This window comes from Glycine max, chromosome 3 (genome assembly GCF_000004515.6).
Source record: "Glycine max cultivar Williams 82 chromosome 3, Glycine_max_v4.0, whole genome shotgun sequence".
Classification (NCBI taxonomy): domain Eukaryota; kingdom Viridiplantae; phylum Streptophyta; class Magnoliopsida; order Fabales; family Fabaceae; genus Glycine; species Glycine max.
The window spans coordinates 20,285,801-20,304,416 of record NC_016090.4 but is presented as its reverse complement, the minus strand read 5'-3'; the positions used below and the strand labels follow the sequence as shown (position 1 = coordinate 20,304,416).

Genomic DNA, 18,616 nt, shown 5'->3' with positions numbered 1-18,616 from the left:
GCTTTGTGGTCTTTGTTCTTTTATTGGTTGACTACCAGGAGCTCGCCTGTTTAGGTACGTCACAGGTTCTCACTGACTGACTATGCCCGGGTTGGGTCGGGATTGGTCAAGCTTGGTATTGGGCGATAGCACCCCACCTGACGTCCCCAAGGTCTCTTGACCCCCGCGACATATCTCTAGGTACCACTCTGTGGTCAACAAACAAAAGTAGGAAGACTGACTCTTCCACGCTTTCTCACATCAAGCTTGTTGGATTATGGGGCACCCTTCATACACCCAATTTACCCTAGAAATGGCTCTTGCTTTCACCTTTGTCACTCATTTTTTTCTCATTTGCTCTGCCCAAGCTTTCCCACAAGTCCTAAATGACATTTTAAACTAGGATTAACTCACTTTAGCCTCCAATTACCACTAACCCCAAATTTAGCTTTTCAAACCCTCAAAACCTTACACTTTTCCACTCACATCACTACCATTCCCACATTTAACCCTAGGTTAACTCTCCCCATCATCTCTACCAGTTTTCTACCAAAAATTTCAGCACACAAGCATCACAAAACATCATTATAAAACCCTAAAACAGAATGGGTTAATTTGGCTCACATCAAACATGTCAAGTTTAGCATGCTTTCAACAAATTCCTTCACAAATAACTACCATAAGGCATAAACCTAGTAGAACTACCCATCATATCTCCCAAAAACCCAATACCCACGAAATTCATGTGAGAAGAAGTCAACCCAAACCTGAAATTTGAAGTCCCACAACGTAGAGGTATGCTTCACGACTCCGAAAATGGCTTCCTTTTGCAATTTGGAGTAGAAATGGTGAGCAAAGTTTGGGGCTTTGATGGGCAACAATGGTGGAGGAGAAAGGGAGAAGAAAAGCAACGTGGGAGATGAGAAGAGCTTCTGAATTTTCTCTGCTGAGTCAAGAGAGAGAGAACGTGGCTTTTTATTTTAAAAAGACTTCCTCTTTCCTTTTCCTAAAAGCTATGCCACATGTCTCCTTTTGAGTGGAGCAAAAAGGGGCCCACTTTTTCTCTTGATGTGACTCATACTCAGCCACAAGGAGAGAAAAATTTGACTTTTTGAATGTTAAAATCCTACCCCGGTTTACGTGTCATTTCTCTGGTTCCAGTCCCTCGCGTTTCTCTGCACATGTCGGGACCTGTTTTCGAAAGTAGGCAATATGTATATCAAAATGCTTAGAATGAAACCCTGAGCGTGGTTCAGAGGTTGGTTTTGTCAAATTTTTAGTTTCACGCACAACGATAATTTTTAGACTAATTAATTGAGAATTATTCTATAATTGTCCAATTATGGATTTCTCTTCGTTAATTAGCCTAACCAGCGTATCTTTCCCCCCATGTACATACTTTTACCAGGAGTATATATATATATATATATATATATATATATATATATATATATATATACACTGAATAATACTTATATATATAATTATTCAAAATGTGTCGTTTACAAAATTTCGGGTAGAAATTTCCAGGATGTCACAATACTCCCACCCTTTAAGGAATTTCGTCTCCGAAATTAACTACTCTAGGAACAAACTTGGGTACAATTCTCTCACCCTATCCTCTAACTCCCAGGTTGAATCACCCTCGTCGGGCCCCCACTGCACTTTCACCAACGCGACCTCCTTTCCTCTCAGCGACTTCATTCATCGATTAGTAATCTTTTGAGGTTGTGCTTTATAGGTGAGGTTATCCTTCACTTGTACTTCAACCAGTGCAAGTACATGTGATGGATCCGGGTTGTATCGTCTCAATTGAGAGACATGAAATACAGGATGCAAATTCGATAAACTCGGGGGTAAAGCGATTTGATAAGCTACAGGCCCAACCTTCTTCAAAATTTGATACGGACCTAGGTACTTGGGCATCAACTTCCTAGATTTGAGAGCTCTCCCTCTCCAGTTACAGGAGAAACCTTCAAAAACACATGTTTTCCTTCCTGAAAATCTAATGGCTTCCTCCTTCTGTCATAATAGCTCTTCTGCCTATCCTAAGATGCTTTTATTTTCTCTCGAATCAATTTCACTTGTTCGGTAATCTGTTGTAGCATTTCAGGCCCAAGGAGTACTGCTTCCCCATCATCGTACCAACAAATAGGAGTTTTGCACTTTCGTCCGTATAGAGCTTCAAAAGGAGCCATACCAATGCTGGCTTGGTAGCTGTTGTTGTAAGTAAATTCAATCAATGACAAACATTCCATCCAACTGCCTTGTTGCTCTATAATACACGCCCGGTGTAGATCTTCTAAAGTCTGAATGGTTCGTTCAGTCTGACCATCTATTTGAGGATGATAAGCTAAACTGAGCTTCAGCTTTGTCCCCAATGCTTCATGCAGACTTGTCCAAAATCGCGAGGTAAACCTCGGGTCTCTGTCTGATACAATACTGGAAGGAATTCCATGCAACCTTATTACTTCTTTAATATACAACTCTACTAGCTTCTCCATTTTATACTTCATATTCACCGGAATAAAATGAGCAGATTTGGTGAGCCGATCTACTATGACCCACACAGCATCGTGTCCACGACTAGTCTTGGGTAAACTAGATACAAAATCCATAGATATGCTCTCCCATTTCCATTCCGGAATTTCTAGTGGCTTTAATTCTCCTGATGGTCGCTGGTGTTCAGCCTTAGCCTTTTGACATGTCAAACATCTTGCTACATATTCAGCTATATCTTTCTTCATGCCATGCCACCAAAAACTTCTCTTCAAATCTTGATACATCTTAGTCATTCCTGGATGGAAACTAAGACGGCTTTTATGTGCTTCTTCCAAGATCTTAACTTTCAAATCATCTAAAGGTGGTACACATATCCTCCCCTTGAATCTAATTAACCCGATTGTGTCCTTCTTAAACTCCACATCCTTATCTCCCATTGCATCTAACACTTTTCCTTGCAGAAATGGGTCATCCAATGTACATACTTCTACCAGGAGTATATATATATATATATATATATATATATATATATATATATATATATATATATATACACTGAATAATACTTATATATATAATTATTCAAAATGTATCATTTAAAAAATTCTGGGTAGAAATTTCCAAGATGTCACAGGTAGACCTATTGTATAGAAATTTTGATGATTGTATATATGTGGCTGAAGCCACCCCAGTTGATACCTTTGCTCTGGATGTCACTATGTATTTTGCAAACTCCTATATTTTGGACAGTTTTAGATGATGAATGTAATTATGTTTAATCTTATTATTTAAAAATGAAGTGTTAACAAACTTTATTGAAAAGAGTTTGTCGACCGCATTTTATTATTTTTCACGTGACGACCTAAAATGATGGCTGGTATATTTTTCTTTTTGAAAGAGCAAAATAGTTTAGAGGTTATGAGTGATCAGAAAGAAATGACTCCGAATAGAGTTGTGAACTGGCTATTCAGGACTCTATAGCGATAATTTTCCTTCTAATTCAATTACCGTGAAAAGAGAGAGAAAAGAAAAGAAAAAAAAATTCCCATGGTTTCTGTTATTTAAATTATTACTATTAAACCAGTCATTATTTAGGGACGCCACAATTGGTGGTATCAGAGCAAAAGTTGGATTCTAGTGAACCTGTCCATGGTCTTACAATGTGAATGTTGTGTATCACTGAAACTTGGAAGTAGGTTTCGGGGAGTGACGTTAAGTCACAAATTGTGTGTAATTCTACTTTCTGTCTTAAGCAAGAATGTGTAATTGATTTAGTAGAATTGTTGTGTATATATATATATAGAGAGAGAGAGAAATAGGGATATTGTTGTAACTGTCATAGCCTATATGGTACACTCTCTCAGTAGAATTTCTTGGATACTAATAGTTTCCCTACAGGTTAGGTATGGCAGGACGTGGTAGGGATCAGAATTGTGATGTCCTAGACCGCATCACAACTTTGCTGGAAACTCTAGTGCAGGAACGTGATGTGGAGCCGGCAGAGTATCGGGGACTCATGGCTTTCCGTAAGAACCACCCGTCGAAGTTCAGTAGGGACTATGATCCGGAAGATGCTAGGCTATGGTTAGTGGAGACTGAGAAGATTTTTGAGGTGATGGGTTGTCTCGAGGAGCATAAGGTCCCTTATGCGACGTTCATGCTCCAAGGAGAAGCTGAGAACTGGTGGAAGTTCGTGAGACCTACATTTGCTGCACCTGGAGGCGTGATTCCTTGGAATGCCTTCAAGGACAAATTCCTGGAAAATTATTTCCCACGAGATCTCAGGAAGCGAAAGGCGATGGAATTTCTGGATTTGAAGCATGGAAACATGTCCGTTGGAGAATACACGGCCAAATTTAATGAACTTCTACAGTACTGGCCTCAATACCAAGACGCTCGGAACGAAGAAGACTTATGTGCTCAGTTTGAGAATGGGCTTCGACTGGAGATTCAACAGGCAGTTAGCTACATGCAGATCACGGATTTTAATCAACTGGTGACCAAGTGCAGAATATTTGAGGACAAGATGAAAGAGAGGCAAGCTAGAGGCTTTGGAGGACCACAGAGAAGCCATCCTTTTAGAGGAAACAGTAATAAGAGGATGAAGCCATATTCTAGCAACAAGGGGAAACAACCTATGACTACATCCAACATGAGCCAGTCAAGGGGGACTGGGGTACAGTGCTTTCAGTGCGGAGGACCGCATCTTAGGAGGAATTGCCCACAACTCCAGCAGACATAGGAGAATCATTGTTATATTTGTGGCAAGGTAGGCCATTATGCTCGAGAGTGTAGGGTGACTGGGAGACCGACGGTAACTGCCAATTCCAACACAGTCAATCGTGGGTCTACTAATCCCACAAGGAGCGGTAATGTTAGCAACAACAACACTAGTGGTGGAAGACCAAAGATACCCTCCCGGGTATTTGCTATGAGTGGATCAGAAGTTGCTGCCTCCGACGATTTGATACAGGGTAAGTGTTTGATTGCTGATAAACTACTAGATGTACTCTATGACTCGGGTGCCACACATTCGTTATTATCTCATGCATGTGTGGAGAGGTTGGGGTTATGTACGACGGAATTACCATATGATATGGTAGTGTCTACTCCGACTAAAAATTATCATTTTTCGTGCAACTAAAAATTTAACAAAACCAACCTCTGAACCACGCTCAGGGTTTCATTATGAGCATTTTGATATATATATTGCCTCCTTTCGAAAACGGTCCCCAACGAGTGCAGAGAAACGCGAGGAACTGGAACCAGAGAAGCAACACGCAAACCGAGGCAGGATTTTAGCATTCAAAAGGTCAAACTTTTCTCTCCTTGTGGCTGAGTATGAAGTCACCTCAAAGGGAAGAGGTGGGCCCCTTTTTGTTCCACTCAAAATGGGACAAATGGCAAGTGCTTTATGAGAAGAAAAAAATATAGGAAAAAGAAAATCATTTTTCTTAAAAAGCCACATTCTCTCTCTTCCTTCAGCAGAAAATTCAGAAGCTCTTCTTCGGACTCCCACGTTGCTTTTCTCTTCTTCTTCCTCTCCATTGAAGCCTCCATTAAAGCTCCAAACTTTGCTCACCATTTCTACTCCAAATTGCAAAAGAAAGCCATTTTCAGAGTCGTGAAGCGCACCTCTACGTTGTGAGACTTCGAATTTCAGGTTTGGGTAGACTTCTTCTCACATGAATTTCATGGGTATTGGGTTTTGGGGAGATATGATAGGTAGTTTTACTAGGTTAATGCCTTATGGTAGTTATTTGTGAAGAAATTTGTTGAAAGCATGCTAAACTTGACATGCTTGATGTGAGTCAAATTTACCCATTCTGTTTTAGGGTTTTATGATGATGCTTTGTGATGTTTGTGTGTTGAGATTGTTGATGTAAAATTGGTAAAGATGATGGGGAAAGTTAATTTAGGGCTAAATGTGAGAATGACAATGTTGTAGGTAGAAAAGTGTGAGATTCTGAGGGTTAGAGAAGCTAAATTTGGGGTTAGTGTAAATTGGAGTCTAAAGTGAGGTGATCCTAGTTTAAAATGTCAATTAGGACTTGTAGGAAAACTTGGGCAGAGCAAATGAGAAAAATGAGTGACAAATGTGAAAGCAAGAGTCATTTCTAGGGTAAATTGGGTGTTGAGGGGTCAAATCTTGAATCGGTGGAGTTTTCACCTTAAAACCAGTTTGAGCAAGTTTAAATTAATGTTATAGACTTTTTTGAGATGAGAGTTTACTCCAAAATTACCCCATTCTCATTTTCACTTCTCAAACCTTGAAAATCCATTAAATTGATGGGTTTTAGGTACCTAGATTTTGAATTGCCTTGGTATGAAGCTTGTTTTTGGTTGAAATATGATTTATACATGATTTAGGACTTGTAGGATCCAATTTGAGCAAAATTGGATGTGGGCAAGATGGATTTCAAAATCTGCCCTATTATGCAGAAAATTGCTGTCAAATTTGTGCAGCAGAATTTTTGTTCATGTGCAGAAAATGCTTGTGCATTGCTGGCTATTGGAAAGGTAGTACATATTGGGTTCTGGAAATTTTCTAGCAGATCCCAACGGTCAAATTGTAGATTTATGTACTAGGAACCTCCAGTGAAATTTTCAAGTCGATCCAATGGTTAACGAATCGGAATGAAGAGAATGTTACTGGAGTATTTGAGTAAGGAAAGCTGTAATATGTGAATGTGTTTTGGGCAGAGTTTTCTGCCTCTGCCCTATTTTCTTGGTTTAGGGTAGTTCATGATGTTTGGAAATTGAATTTCTTGGATATTGTGGAAGCTTGGAGGGGTTGATGGGGACCCGGTGCTGTGAGGAACGAGGATAAGGGCTACGTGGGAGTACGTGAGCTCAATTGAAGGTGGGCAACTGGGGATGGTGGGTTCATGTTTGATTTGTGAAAGTGGGTGAGTTGACTTGTGCCAACGCCCGATTGCCACCTAGTACCACATATGACGGGTACCCCATAATCCAACAAGCTTGAAGTGAGAAAGCGTGGAAGAGTCAGTCTTCCTACTTTTGTTTGTTGACCACAGAGTGGTACCTATTGATATGTCGCGGGGGTCAGGAGACCTTGGGGACGTCAGGTGGGGTGCTATTGCCCAAAACCAAGCTTGACCATTCCCGACCCAACCCGGGCATAGTCAGTCAGTGAGAACCTGTGACGTACCTAAACTGGCGAGCTCCTGACAGTCAATCAATAAAAGAACAAAGTCCACAAAGCAAGGAGACTAGTGTGGCGGCTGGCCAGCTATGAATCTTGAGTGGTATCTGGAATATGGCCTCTGGTAATCGATTACCAAGGGTGTGTAATCGATTACAAGGCTTAAAAATGGAGGCAGGATGTTAATATGGCCTCTGGTAATCGATTACCAAGGGAGTGTAATCGATTACAAGGCTTAAAAATGGAGACAGGATGTAAAAATGGTCTCTGGTAATCGATTACCAATCGTGTGTAATCGATTACACAGAGTAACAGGGCACTGGTAATCGATTACCAGTTGGGTGTAATCGATTACACAGAGAGATAGGACACTGGTAATCGATTACCATTTAGGTGTAATCGATTACACAGTGTAATTTGTAGGTTTCCATGTGCAGAAGCTGTGTAACTCGAGTTTGGGCACTGGTAATCGATTACATACTTTGGTATTCGATTACCAGAGTCGAAATCCCTTGAGAAGGATATTTTGACTACGCGTAGCCGTTATGGGGCGCATTGTATTGTTGTATGTAGTTAGATTTCTTATGAAAGAGTCTACCCTCTTTCTTTTATTTCTTGTAGATCGCGATGGCAGCGCAGTTAATCCATGATCGTGTGGTGATGGAGTGCCTAGAGGGAGTTTGGGAGACCCTCGAAGGCAATGAGAGGTGTCGATTATGTGGCACGATTCGACTCACTGCTACTTCATTAGTACATCCGGAGGAACCCGCACGCACGCTTCAGCAGCCTGTGGAGTGGATACTACCTACACCTACTCCATATCGACTAGTGGAGCCAGTTCAAGTGATAAAGGTGTCATCCTCTGAAGAAGACCCTGAAGAGGACCCAGAGGAGTTACCTCCTGAGCCTGCTGTGGATGCTCTTGACTTTTCAGAGGATGATGAGGACCCACTCCCTGATGTGGATTCTCCAGAGGATATCATGTCAGCATCTGAGGCAGACTCTACAGAGGAGAGCGGCCCTGGAGGGACAGCGAATAGTGAAGACTCTTCATCATAGCAGACGGCTCCTTAGACTAGGTTTACATACTTTTTGTGGGTAGGTGTATCTAGTTCAGACTGCTAGGTTTACTCTTTTGATTTTTGGATGGGTAGACCTATTGTATAGAAATTTTGATGATTGTATATATGTGGCTGAAGTCACCCCAGTTGATACCTTTGCTCTGGATGTCACTATGTATTTTGCAAACTCTCATATTTTGGACAGTTTTAGATAATGAATGTAATTATGTTTAATCTTATTATTTAAAAAGGAAGTGTTAACAAACTTTATTGAAAAGAGTTTATCGACCGCATTTTATTATTTTTCACGTGACGACCTAAAATGATGGCTGGTATATTTTTCTTTTTGAAAGAGCAAAATAGTTTAGAGGTTATGAGTGATCAGAAAGAAATGACTCCGAATAGAGTTGTGAACTGGCTATTCAAGACTCTATAGCGATAATTTTCCTTCTGAATTCAATTACCGTGAAAAGAGAGAGAAAAGAAAAAAAAATTTCCCATGATTTCTGTTATTTAAATTATTACTATTAAACCAGTCATTATTTAGGGACGCCACATGAACAACTGGTGAATCTTGAGAGATAGGTTGCTCTAGCTCTGATGTTGGTGCAGATGGCATGGAATCATCTGGTATGGGTACTGGAGATGGCTCTGGAATCTGGTTTGTGGAAGTCTCCTCCTCATGAGCCATGTGTACATGTGCATCAAAATAAAAGGGCTCAGGAGGAGTGAACTCATCCTCCCCCTCTACTGCTGATGTTGGCTCCTCTGGCTCAGGCTCCTAGGCTGCGGAAGCCCCACTCCCTCCAGAAGGAGAAGGCTAGGCTCTTGGCTAGGCCACCTGCGTGTCAAACTCATCCATGCTCATGATGGATGAAGCCATGAAGGCTTTGCATGATAATGGTTTGCCCCCTATGTATGCTCTGGAGCATGGAATGAAGCATCTGTGGTGTAAATAAAAAATCCAAGGGTCCAAAAGATAAAGGAGCTAGAAGTGGTATCTGAGCAGATGGAGCAAGAATGGCTAGAGTCTGTGCTGGAGTCGAAATGGGAGGTGCTGGAGCTGTGGAAGAAGAATGAGTTGTTGTCTTTGGTGTTGTTGAAGTAGTAGGGACCTCTGATCTCTTACCCCTAGCCTTCCTTGGCCCTCTAAATGTCACTGTTGGATCATCTAGATTCCAATAGTTCTTCTTAATGTATGCCAAGTTAATGGTAGGGCTCAGGCTCTCCAGGGATCTAGAATCTGATTAGACTCCTCTAGCCTTGCACAGAGCTGTGATCAAAGCAGGGAATCCAAGTCTGGATGAATCATGTTGTGTGGTAAGAGAAATCTGGTGGGAGATGAGGTATCCCACATTCATATCCATCTTCATAATGATTCCATAGATTAACTTGGCTCTGTCTAATGTGACATCAGATGTGTGGGAGGTAGGAATTAAGTTAGAAAAGGAAAGAACACTCCATGTCTGAGCTAAAGTGGTCATGTTCTTCCTTAATATCTTCAAAGGCTGACCATCAACGTTTAGCTCGAATCCCCTCCCTAGGATACAAAGCTTAACAGCCAACTCCTGAGGATCAGGCCTCAGGAGTGCAAACCTGAAATAAGAACAAAGATTCTCCCCCTATTCCAGAATTACAAGGGTCTTCAGGAAGGTGTTTAAAGTATCTTCATCAAATTTGATTAGATGACCTCTGACCCTCACTTGCTTAGGTGACTTGTCTTTCGGGTCGTAGAGGTTTGCATAAAATTCCTTCACAATGGCAACATCAATGCTGCCGTCAGCAAAACTAGTCAGCTCCTCATCCAGTGTCTTTTTTCGAGTTCCTCCTTGAACTCATTGAACTCAGTATAATATACTACTACATTTCTCTCTGGTAGTAGTTTCCTCGGCACAATTATAACAATATATCTCTCCCAAGCTTCTTGAGAGGTGAACCTAGACCGATCATATCTGACTTGGGAAGGTGTAGAATGAGCCTTTCTTTTCTTATATGCCATCTACAAAATATAAGATAAAACACAAGAGATTAGCACAAGATATTTTCAACAAAAACAAAAATAAAATTGAAATTGTGACTGGGCACTTAGCGCGCCTTATGAAATTTATTCATGGGCTAAGCGCAGCAGACTTGCGCTTAGCCTAAAGACACAAAAATATTTTTCTGCAGATTAGGCTTAGCGCAGCAAGCTGGGCTTAGCCTAAGTCTACAATTTTCAAAATAGAAGAGAGTCTGGGCTTAGCACAGCATGGCACGCTTAGCTCAGCCTCACCAGAATGACACTCAGGCTTAGCGCACATGGCGTGCTTAGCCTAACTACAAAAACTCAAAAACAGTGAGAGAGTTGAGCTTAGCACAGCAGGGCACGCTTAGCTCAACCTCCTCGACACACAACAAGGGCTTAGCGCAGTAGCTGCACTTAGCCTTATTCAAAGGACTGACTACAGAAGCAAAGTGGTGCTTAGCTTGACAGGCCAGGCTTAGCGCTGAACAAAAATTTCAAAAATCTGAATGTCTGAACACTAGGCCCGCTTAGCGCATAGACACGCTTAGTGGGTTCATCACTTTCGTTCATCAGCAGGGATGAATGCGCTTAGCGCGACATGGTCCGCTTAGCGCGATCATCTGGAAATCCAAAATTTTAACAGTTGCGATGAACAGGCTAAGCGCAGCAGGTGCGCTTAGCCCGTTCATCGCGATTTCCAAACAGAACCACAGGGGTTTTCACCCCTTTCAGCCACATTGCCCCTAATGGGCTTCTAAAATACTTAAAATCCTAAAATGGCTAACCCTAAAGCTAAAAACCCTAACTTAACAACATTACTAACTAAGAAAGCAAGAAATCATCTATCCTATGGTTTGAAGAATGAAAAATAAAAATGGAAATGTACTCACTTGGATTGTGATTGGAATGCAGAATGAAACAAGGAAGATGCAGACAATCAGTACAAACACACAGTAGAAATGCACAAATGCTCAAGGGTAGCAAAGGCAGAGGCTAATGATTTTTGGGTAATACCCAAATGCCTCTACCTTTGGTTTTTAAAAACTGAAATTCGTATGGTACGCTTAGCGCAGAGCTGCGCTTAGCGTGCCCACGTGTCGTTTGAGTTTAAAATCCAAGCACTTAGCCTAACCTCGCACTAAGCCCAACTTGAAGTTGCAAATTCCAGTGAGCATCCGGGGCTTAGCGCAGCAGGTTGCGCTTAGCGCTTTCTGCAACACAAAATTTTCTGCAATATGCGCTTAGCCTGAGATGTAAGGCTTAGCGTGCCATCAAGCTTCAACTTACAGAGAGTAGTTCAGGCTTAGCGTAACAGGCGCGCTAAGCGCATTTCCAGGAATTCAAAAATAGCAAGAGATTGGGGCTTAGTGCATCCTGCCCCGCTAAGCCCAGCTTAAAAGCTCAAATTACAGAATAGATCTGGGGCTTAGCTCAGGATAACGCATTTAGCGCTGCTACAATAAAATTTTTCCAGAGAAGAAGTGGCGCTTAGTGCATCATCCACGCTAAGCCCACTAATTAAGATTCAATTACAGTGAAGATGTTGGGCTTAGCGCAGTGATGTGCGCTTAGCTGAACTATTTAGCCAACCAAACAGGGGTCTCTACGCTTAGCGCAAGCAAGCTCGAGCTTAGCGCGTGAAGACTGAGCGCTTAGCACAAGGTTTGTGCTTAGCGGATAGATGTTAGTCGATGAATACGACTAACTTTTGTGTATAAAACCTGTGTATCTTGTATCAAACTTTCCCAATTTATGGTTGTTTTGTAATACTATAAGTACTTTTTGTTAAATATAGGTAATAGATAATTTATACTTTTGTTTTGTGCGTTTAATAATCAATTTCTGTCAATTTCAGGTTAAATAGGCAACTTTGGCAAAGTGCTGTTTTTCACTCTTTCGCTAAGCCAAGCTGCTGGCTTAGCGAGAATTCGCTAAGCGCAACCTTCAATGGCTAAGCGCAAGGAAGAATCCCAAAGAAGATGAGTTGTCAAGTTCGCTAAGCGCACCGCTCCAGGTCATCAAGCGCACCGCTTCAGCTCATCCGTTAAGCGTAACAAGCCCACTAAGCCAAAATCCACTTATGCGCGCTAAGCGATCCAGATCTGCGCTAAGCGCACGAGCACGAACAAGGCCACCTATTTAAGACTGAAATCAGATTTGCAAAGGGAGTTTGGCACTTTTCTTGAAAAGCTCTGCATGTACGAAGGTTCTAGAGAGAGAAAGGTTCAAGTTCCAGAGAGTTCTGAGAGATTTTGCTGTGTGAAGATCTGCACAGACGCGAGTTAGAAGTGGAAGCCGTTCTGAGAGCTTGAGATGAGTTTGTGAGTGATTATGAGATCCTAGAGGTGAAGGAGACATCCTCACCACTTGTGTTTTTTGCAGTCTTTCATCTTGTTCTTCTCTTTGTTGTAAAGGAGGTTTCCAGACTATGGAAAGCTAAATCCTCTGTTGGATCTTTCCTGTAGGTACCTGATGTAAATATATTTCTATCTATGTAATGATGTTTTATGTGTTCTCTGTGCTATCTGCTTTTCATTCCAGTGTGCTTTTACCTTGATCACGTACATGCATGCTTTGTTAAGGTCATTCAACAGTGGAAACTGGTCTGATTCTAAAGTCCTTGATAGTACGGGACTAAGTTGTTGTGCTATCACGAGGAATCGGGGTACAAGAACTTAGTTGTGTATGTGTGTCTTAATGCGGTCTTGGTTGAGTTTAGTCTTACAAGAGGAATCTGCGGATGAGGCTTGATCAGGACAAGGCTGGGCTATCATGAGGAATCGGGGTCTAGCAGTCCAGGAGACAACATAGGAATGCATGAGCATTGTTAAATAGAGAACATCTTTTTTAGCATTAGGAACCTATGAGGAAGACCAACGCATTCTCTACTTGTTTTTACACAATATTTCTCTTGTGTGATTTTCTTTCTTTTTGCCTAGATAGTTTAAATACATGTTCATAACCACAGTCATATTTTCATACCAGATGCCTATTTATCGAAATAGCTTGCCAGATAACACAAGTTCCCCAAGAGTTTGATACTCCGTTCTTACTGTTTTATACTACTTGTACAATCCGGTACACTTGCCGGTTGCGAACAATAGACAATTGCAAAAAAAATTTAAGTCTTGTTTTGTCTATCTCTTCGCACAAGCTTAAAACCCCTTGTTCATTACTAAACAAGCTGAAATTAATCACAATCACAAGCAAGGTATCCTAACTACATGCAAGAGATAAGAATGAAAAATAGAAAAGGGAAAGAAAAGTTGGGTTGCCTCCCAGTAAGCGCTCTTTTAACGTCACTAGCTTGATGCATCATCCTGTTATCCAGGGTCCAACAAAGTTCCTACTTCAAGGACCTTCTTCTCGGGTCTCCTTTCCTCCATCTCATGCACTTTCAGACAGACATTTTGGCTGGGTGGATCTTTGTCCTCATGGAACAAATCAAAGCTGATCTTTTGATCTTCTATGCCCATCTGCAACATCTTCTTTCCCATGTCTACCACGCAGCTTGCAGTAGACATGAATGGATGGCCAAGAATGAGAGGAATGTTAGCATCCTCTTCTATATCTATGAGAACGATATCAGCTGGAAATATAAGGTGCTTAACCTTCACCAAAACATCTTCAATGACTCCATATGGCCTTGTGATGGAGCGGTCAACTAACTGGAGGGTCATGCGTGTGGACATTATCTCTATCTCTCCAAGTCGCCAACACATGGATAGAGGCATTAAATTGATACTGGCTCCGAAGTCTATGAGAGCTTTGCCTATAGCAACCTCGCCGATAAAACACGGTATCGTGAAAACTCCAGGATCTTTGTGTTTGGGTGGAAGAATGCGTTGAATGACAGCACTACAATTACCTTCCACAACAATTTTGTCACTATGAATGTACCGGTTCTTCTTGGTTAGCATATCCTTCAAAATTTTGGCATAAAGGGGCATTTTCTGAAGTGCTTCTCCAAAAGGCAAAGTAATTTCCAGTTTCTTGAAGATATCAAGAAATCTGGCCAAATGTCCCTCTTTATGTTTCTGGGAGGGTACCAATGAATAAGGTACCTCCTTGCATTCAATAGAAGTAGCCTCTTTCTTATTTTCTATGTTGGCCTCACTCTTGCCCTTTTTCTTCTCAATCTAAACAACCTTCTCTTTTTGTTTTTCATTTTTCAACTTTTTTTCTTTTTCTTCTTCTTCTTCTTTTATTTCTTTTTCTTCTTCTTCCTTCTTCTTTATTCTATCTAGATAGTCTCTTATTGGTGTCTCTTCTTCTTCATCACCTTCTGCTTCCTCAACAATTTCTTCAAGTTCAACTAAATCATCAACCGGTTCCAGTGCCAGTTCTCAGCCAGCTGTTGTTTAAATCCCTCTGCCTTCTGATCAGCTTTACTTTCCTCAGCTTGAATCGCCATTCTGCTTCTAGTCATCACAGCTTTGCACTCTTCCTTAGGATTTTTCTCTGTGTTTGTTGTAAAGCTGCTGGATGGTCTTTCAGCTAACTGCTTTGCAAGCTGGCCCACCTGAACTTCAAGATTCTTAATTGCAGACTCCGTGCTCTTTTGGTTAGACATTGACACTTGCATGAATTGAGCTAGAGTCTCTTCCAACTTTGTGGTTCGGTCATAGAGACTTGGCATCTGTTGTTGTGGCCTTGTAGATGAACCACCTTGGTCTCTGTTGAATTGGTTACCAGGGTGATTTTGCCACTGTCTCTGCTGTTGATATTGCTGGTTGTTTTGAAATCCTGGAAATCCACTTGTATTGAAATTGCCTATGGGCTGATTCCCCATATAATTGACTTCATGTGCAATTTGCTCTTCATTAGGGATACAACATCCATATTCATGAGCTCCACCACAAATTATACATCCTGCAACCTGCAAAATAGAAGAATGTGAAGTTTGTGCAGAATGAAGCTGAGTTGGCAACTTACTGAGTGTTTTTGTTAATGCCTCTAGTTGCTTGGATAGCAACTTGTTTTGTGCCAACAAAGCATCCTGTGAGGTTAGCTCCAATAAGCTCTTCTTGGTAGGAATGTGGGCTCGGTCTCTCAGAATGGCAATGTCACTAGCATCCATGCTTTCAATCAAGTCCATTGCTTCCATGGGGGTCTTCATTTTGATCTTACCCCCAGCTGAAGCATCCAAGAGATGCTTAGATTGTGGTCTCAATCCATCTATAAATATGTTGAGCTATATTGGTTCTGAAAAACTGTGAGTGGGAGTCTTCCGCAATAAACCTCTAAATCTTTCAAGTGCCTCACTTAATGATTCATCTGGAAATTGGTGAAAGGAAGAGATGGTAGCTTTGCCTTCTACAGTCCTTGATTTAGGGAAGTACTTCTTCAAGAAATTTTCTACTACTTCATCCCATGACTTCAAACTATTTCCTTTAAAAGAATGAAGTCATCTCTTAGCTTCTCCAGCTAAAGAAAATGAGAACAGACTCAACCTGATTGAATCTGCAGGCACACCCGCCAGCCTAATAGTATTGCATATCTCTATGTAGGTGGCCAAGTGAGCATAAGGGTCTTCATTGGGTAGACTATGAAACAAATTATTTTGAATCAGTTGCATCAAAGAAGGAGGATAAGTGATTGTCTGAGCTTGAACTTTTGGCTGTGCAATACTAGTGAAAAATTTGTGGCACAGTAGAACTTGAATAATCTTCCAGGGTTACTCTTCTTGGCTCTTCAGCCATGGTTAGGTTTTCAATAGGTTCTATATGAGAATGCCCTGCAATAGGAAAACTAGAAGCTGCCTCAGAAGATCGAGGATCTTCTTCTAGAGTTGCTGCTGCTTCTAAATCCTACAAAAAAAATTTGATTCTCTTTGAATTACGCCTTCTACAAGTGGCGTTAATCTCCAAATCAATGGGTATCAAATCACCTGCAGTAGATCTTCTTTGCATACAAGAAAACAGAATAGCAATTATCCAATTCAAAAGAACAATGAATGTATAGTAACTAAAATATGAACAAAAAGAATCAATGAATCAAAGAGATAAATATAAAGTAATGCCATAAAACTGAACTAAACTCTTTTAATGAATCTAGATTCCCTGGCAACGGCGCCATAAATACTTTGTTGGATTTCCCCTGCAGTTACTTTTTGGTTCGATTTTTCTTTATACAAATATGTTCAAGGGAAATCCGATTCGCCGGAAAGCGCACTGGATCGTTAAGTATTTAAAATTAAAACAAATGAATCCGAGTATTGAACACAGGGAACTAGTATTAGACAGGGTTAAATTCATAAATAAGGCATTGTTGAAAGAAACATTTATAATTGATGGTTTAGACAAAATTAAACTAAGTATAGGCTAAAAACAGTAAAAAATGCAAGTAAAATTGACAATAGTAGGTAAAAGTGTTGGGTCTTTCTAATAAAAAAGCTGATGTATATAAAGATGTTTCTCTAATCAATCATGCTTTTGTATTTTATATTGTAGCCTAAATTACAAAACCTCGATCCCTAGTTAGGCTGAACCAGTCCAAGCTTCGTCCTCAGATCCCTCTTGTTGGACTAGGCTTAATTTAGACAGCCCTTATAGGTTTAGACTAACTTAAACTAAGCTTCGTCCGCAGATCCCTTATTTAAGACTAGGCTCAGCTTAAATAGCTTACGAAAGTTTAGACTAATTTAGCCTAAGCTTCGTCCGCAGATCCCTCATTTAAGACTAGGCTTAGATCAAACAGCATTATTGTAATAGCATATTTGAAACCAAAACTTAATCCTCAGATCCCTCATTTAAGACTAAGTTTCAATCTTGCTTCAACCAAGTTCTAAGGCAACAATACATTTCTCAATGCTAAAGTCCCCTAACTATGCACACAAATGGGTGATCAGACCAAGAGCATACAGAATTTAAGCACTAAAAGAAGCATTGAACACAATAAACATAACCAATTAGATATTAAAGGAATTACATCAGTTCTTCTTTACAAATCCCCAACAAGGGTGTTTAGCTAGCCATTATAGAAAAACCCTAACAATAATGAGATTAAAAGTAGAGAATAATTGCTCCTTACACAAGAAGGGGGATCCCTCCTCCTCTTCTCAGCATGCGCTTAGCGCACTGATCTCATGCTTAGCGCGGGGCCTAGATATTGATGCTCTACCAAATTCTTCTGTCGCGCTAAGCATGCTTAGCCCAACTGATGAGCTGAGCTCAACTGTCACTTTTAGCACTTCATGACTTAGCCTCTTTTTAACCTGAAATTGCACATATTTCATCATTAAATCTAACGGAAATATTCTAGAGATAGCCTTAACAATAAAAAAAGATTTATTTACAAACTACTACAAAATAACCATAAATTAGGGAACTATACAAGTTTTGGAAAATGTTTTCTATACAAAAGTTAGTCGTATAAGACGACTAGCAGGGACTTCCCCCAGATTTGGGGAGAATGGTGGAACAGGAAGAAAGAGAGATGAAGTCGTATCAAGAGGAGACAGAGGTCGTGAATTTGGGCACTGGTGGAGAGAAAAATGAGGTCAAGATTGAGACTTGTGTGTCCATGAACATCCGAGATGAGTAGTGGCTCTGTTGCGAGACTACCAAGACATCTTCGCTTGGTCTTACTAGGATATGCCTGGTTTGAGCTTAGAAATTGTGCAACACAAGCTACCTTTGAATCCCGAGTGCTCCACAGTGAAGCAAAAATTGAGGAGAATAAAACCTGAGATGTCTCAAAAGATAAAGGAGGAAGTGAAGAAACAATTCGATGCAGGTTTTTTGGTTGTTGCCCTGTACCCAGAATGGGTCGCCAATATCATGTGAGTCCTAAAAATGGATGGGAAGGTGCGAATGTGTGTGGACTATTGAGATCTAAACCGAGCCAGTCTAAAGGATAATTTTCCTTTATCGCGCATCGACGTTCTCTTGGATAACATAGCCAGTTTTGCCCTATTTTCTTTCATGGATGGATTTTCAGGTTATAACCAAATAAAGATGGCACTAGAGGATATGGAAAAGACAACTTTCATTACTCTATGGGGAACCTTTTGCTATAAGGTGATGTTGTTTGGGCTGAAGAATGTTGGGGCAACCTACCAGTGGACCATGGTGGCATTATTCCATGACATGATGCACAAGGAGATTGAGGTCTACGTGGATGACATGATCATGAAATCAAGAACGGAGGAGGCTGAACTACATTGCAAGATTCATATCACAGTTAATTTCCACTTGCGAGCCTCTTTTCAGATTGTTGCGTAAGAATCAGTCTGTCAAATGGGATGATGATTTTCAAGTAGTGTTTGAGAGAATTAATTGATGTTTGATGAATCCTCCTGTGCTCATGCCACTGGTGTCTGGGAAACCTCTTATTCTATACATGACAGTGTTAGATGAGTCAATGGGATGTGTGTTGGGACAACACAATGAATCAATAAAA

At 40.8% G+C, this 18,616-nt stretch overlaps 2 protein-coding genes across 2 annotated transcripts; one reads left to right on the top strand and one right to left on the bottom strand.

The window, feature by feature from the left end:
• Nucleotides 1–3,997: 3,997 nt before the first annotated feature.
• On the top strand, nucleotides 3,998–4,723 carry LOC102668622 (uncharacterized). The gene is made up of 2 exons (XM_014774175.1): nucleotides 3,998–4,170; nucleotides 4,267–4,723. Exons 1-2 carry the CDS (start codon nucleotides 3,998–4,000, stop codon nucleotides 4,721–4,723), a joined length of 630 nt encoding a protein of 209 aa, XP_014629661.1.
• Nucleotides 4,724–13,536: 8,813 nt separating this feature from the next.
• On the bottom strand, nucleotides 13,537–14,163 carry LOC102668760 (uncharacterized). Its single transcript, XM_006577468.1, has one exon. The coding sequence runs from the start codon at nucleotides 14,161–14,163 to the stop codon at nucleotides 13,537–13,539; it is 627 nt and encodes a 208-aa protein (XP_006577531.1).
• Between the last annotated feature and the right edge of the window lie 4,453 nt (nucleotides 14,164–18,616).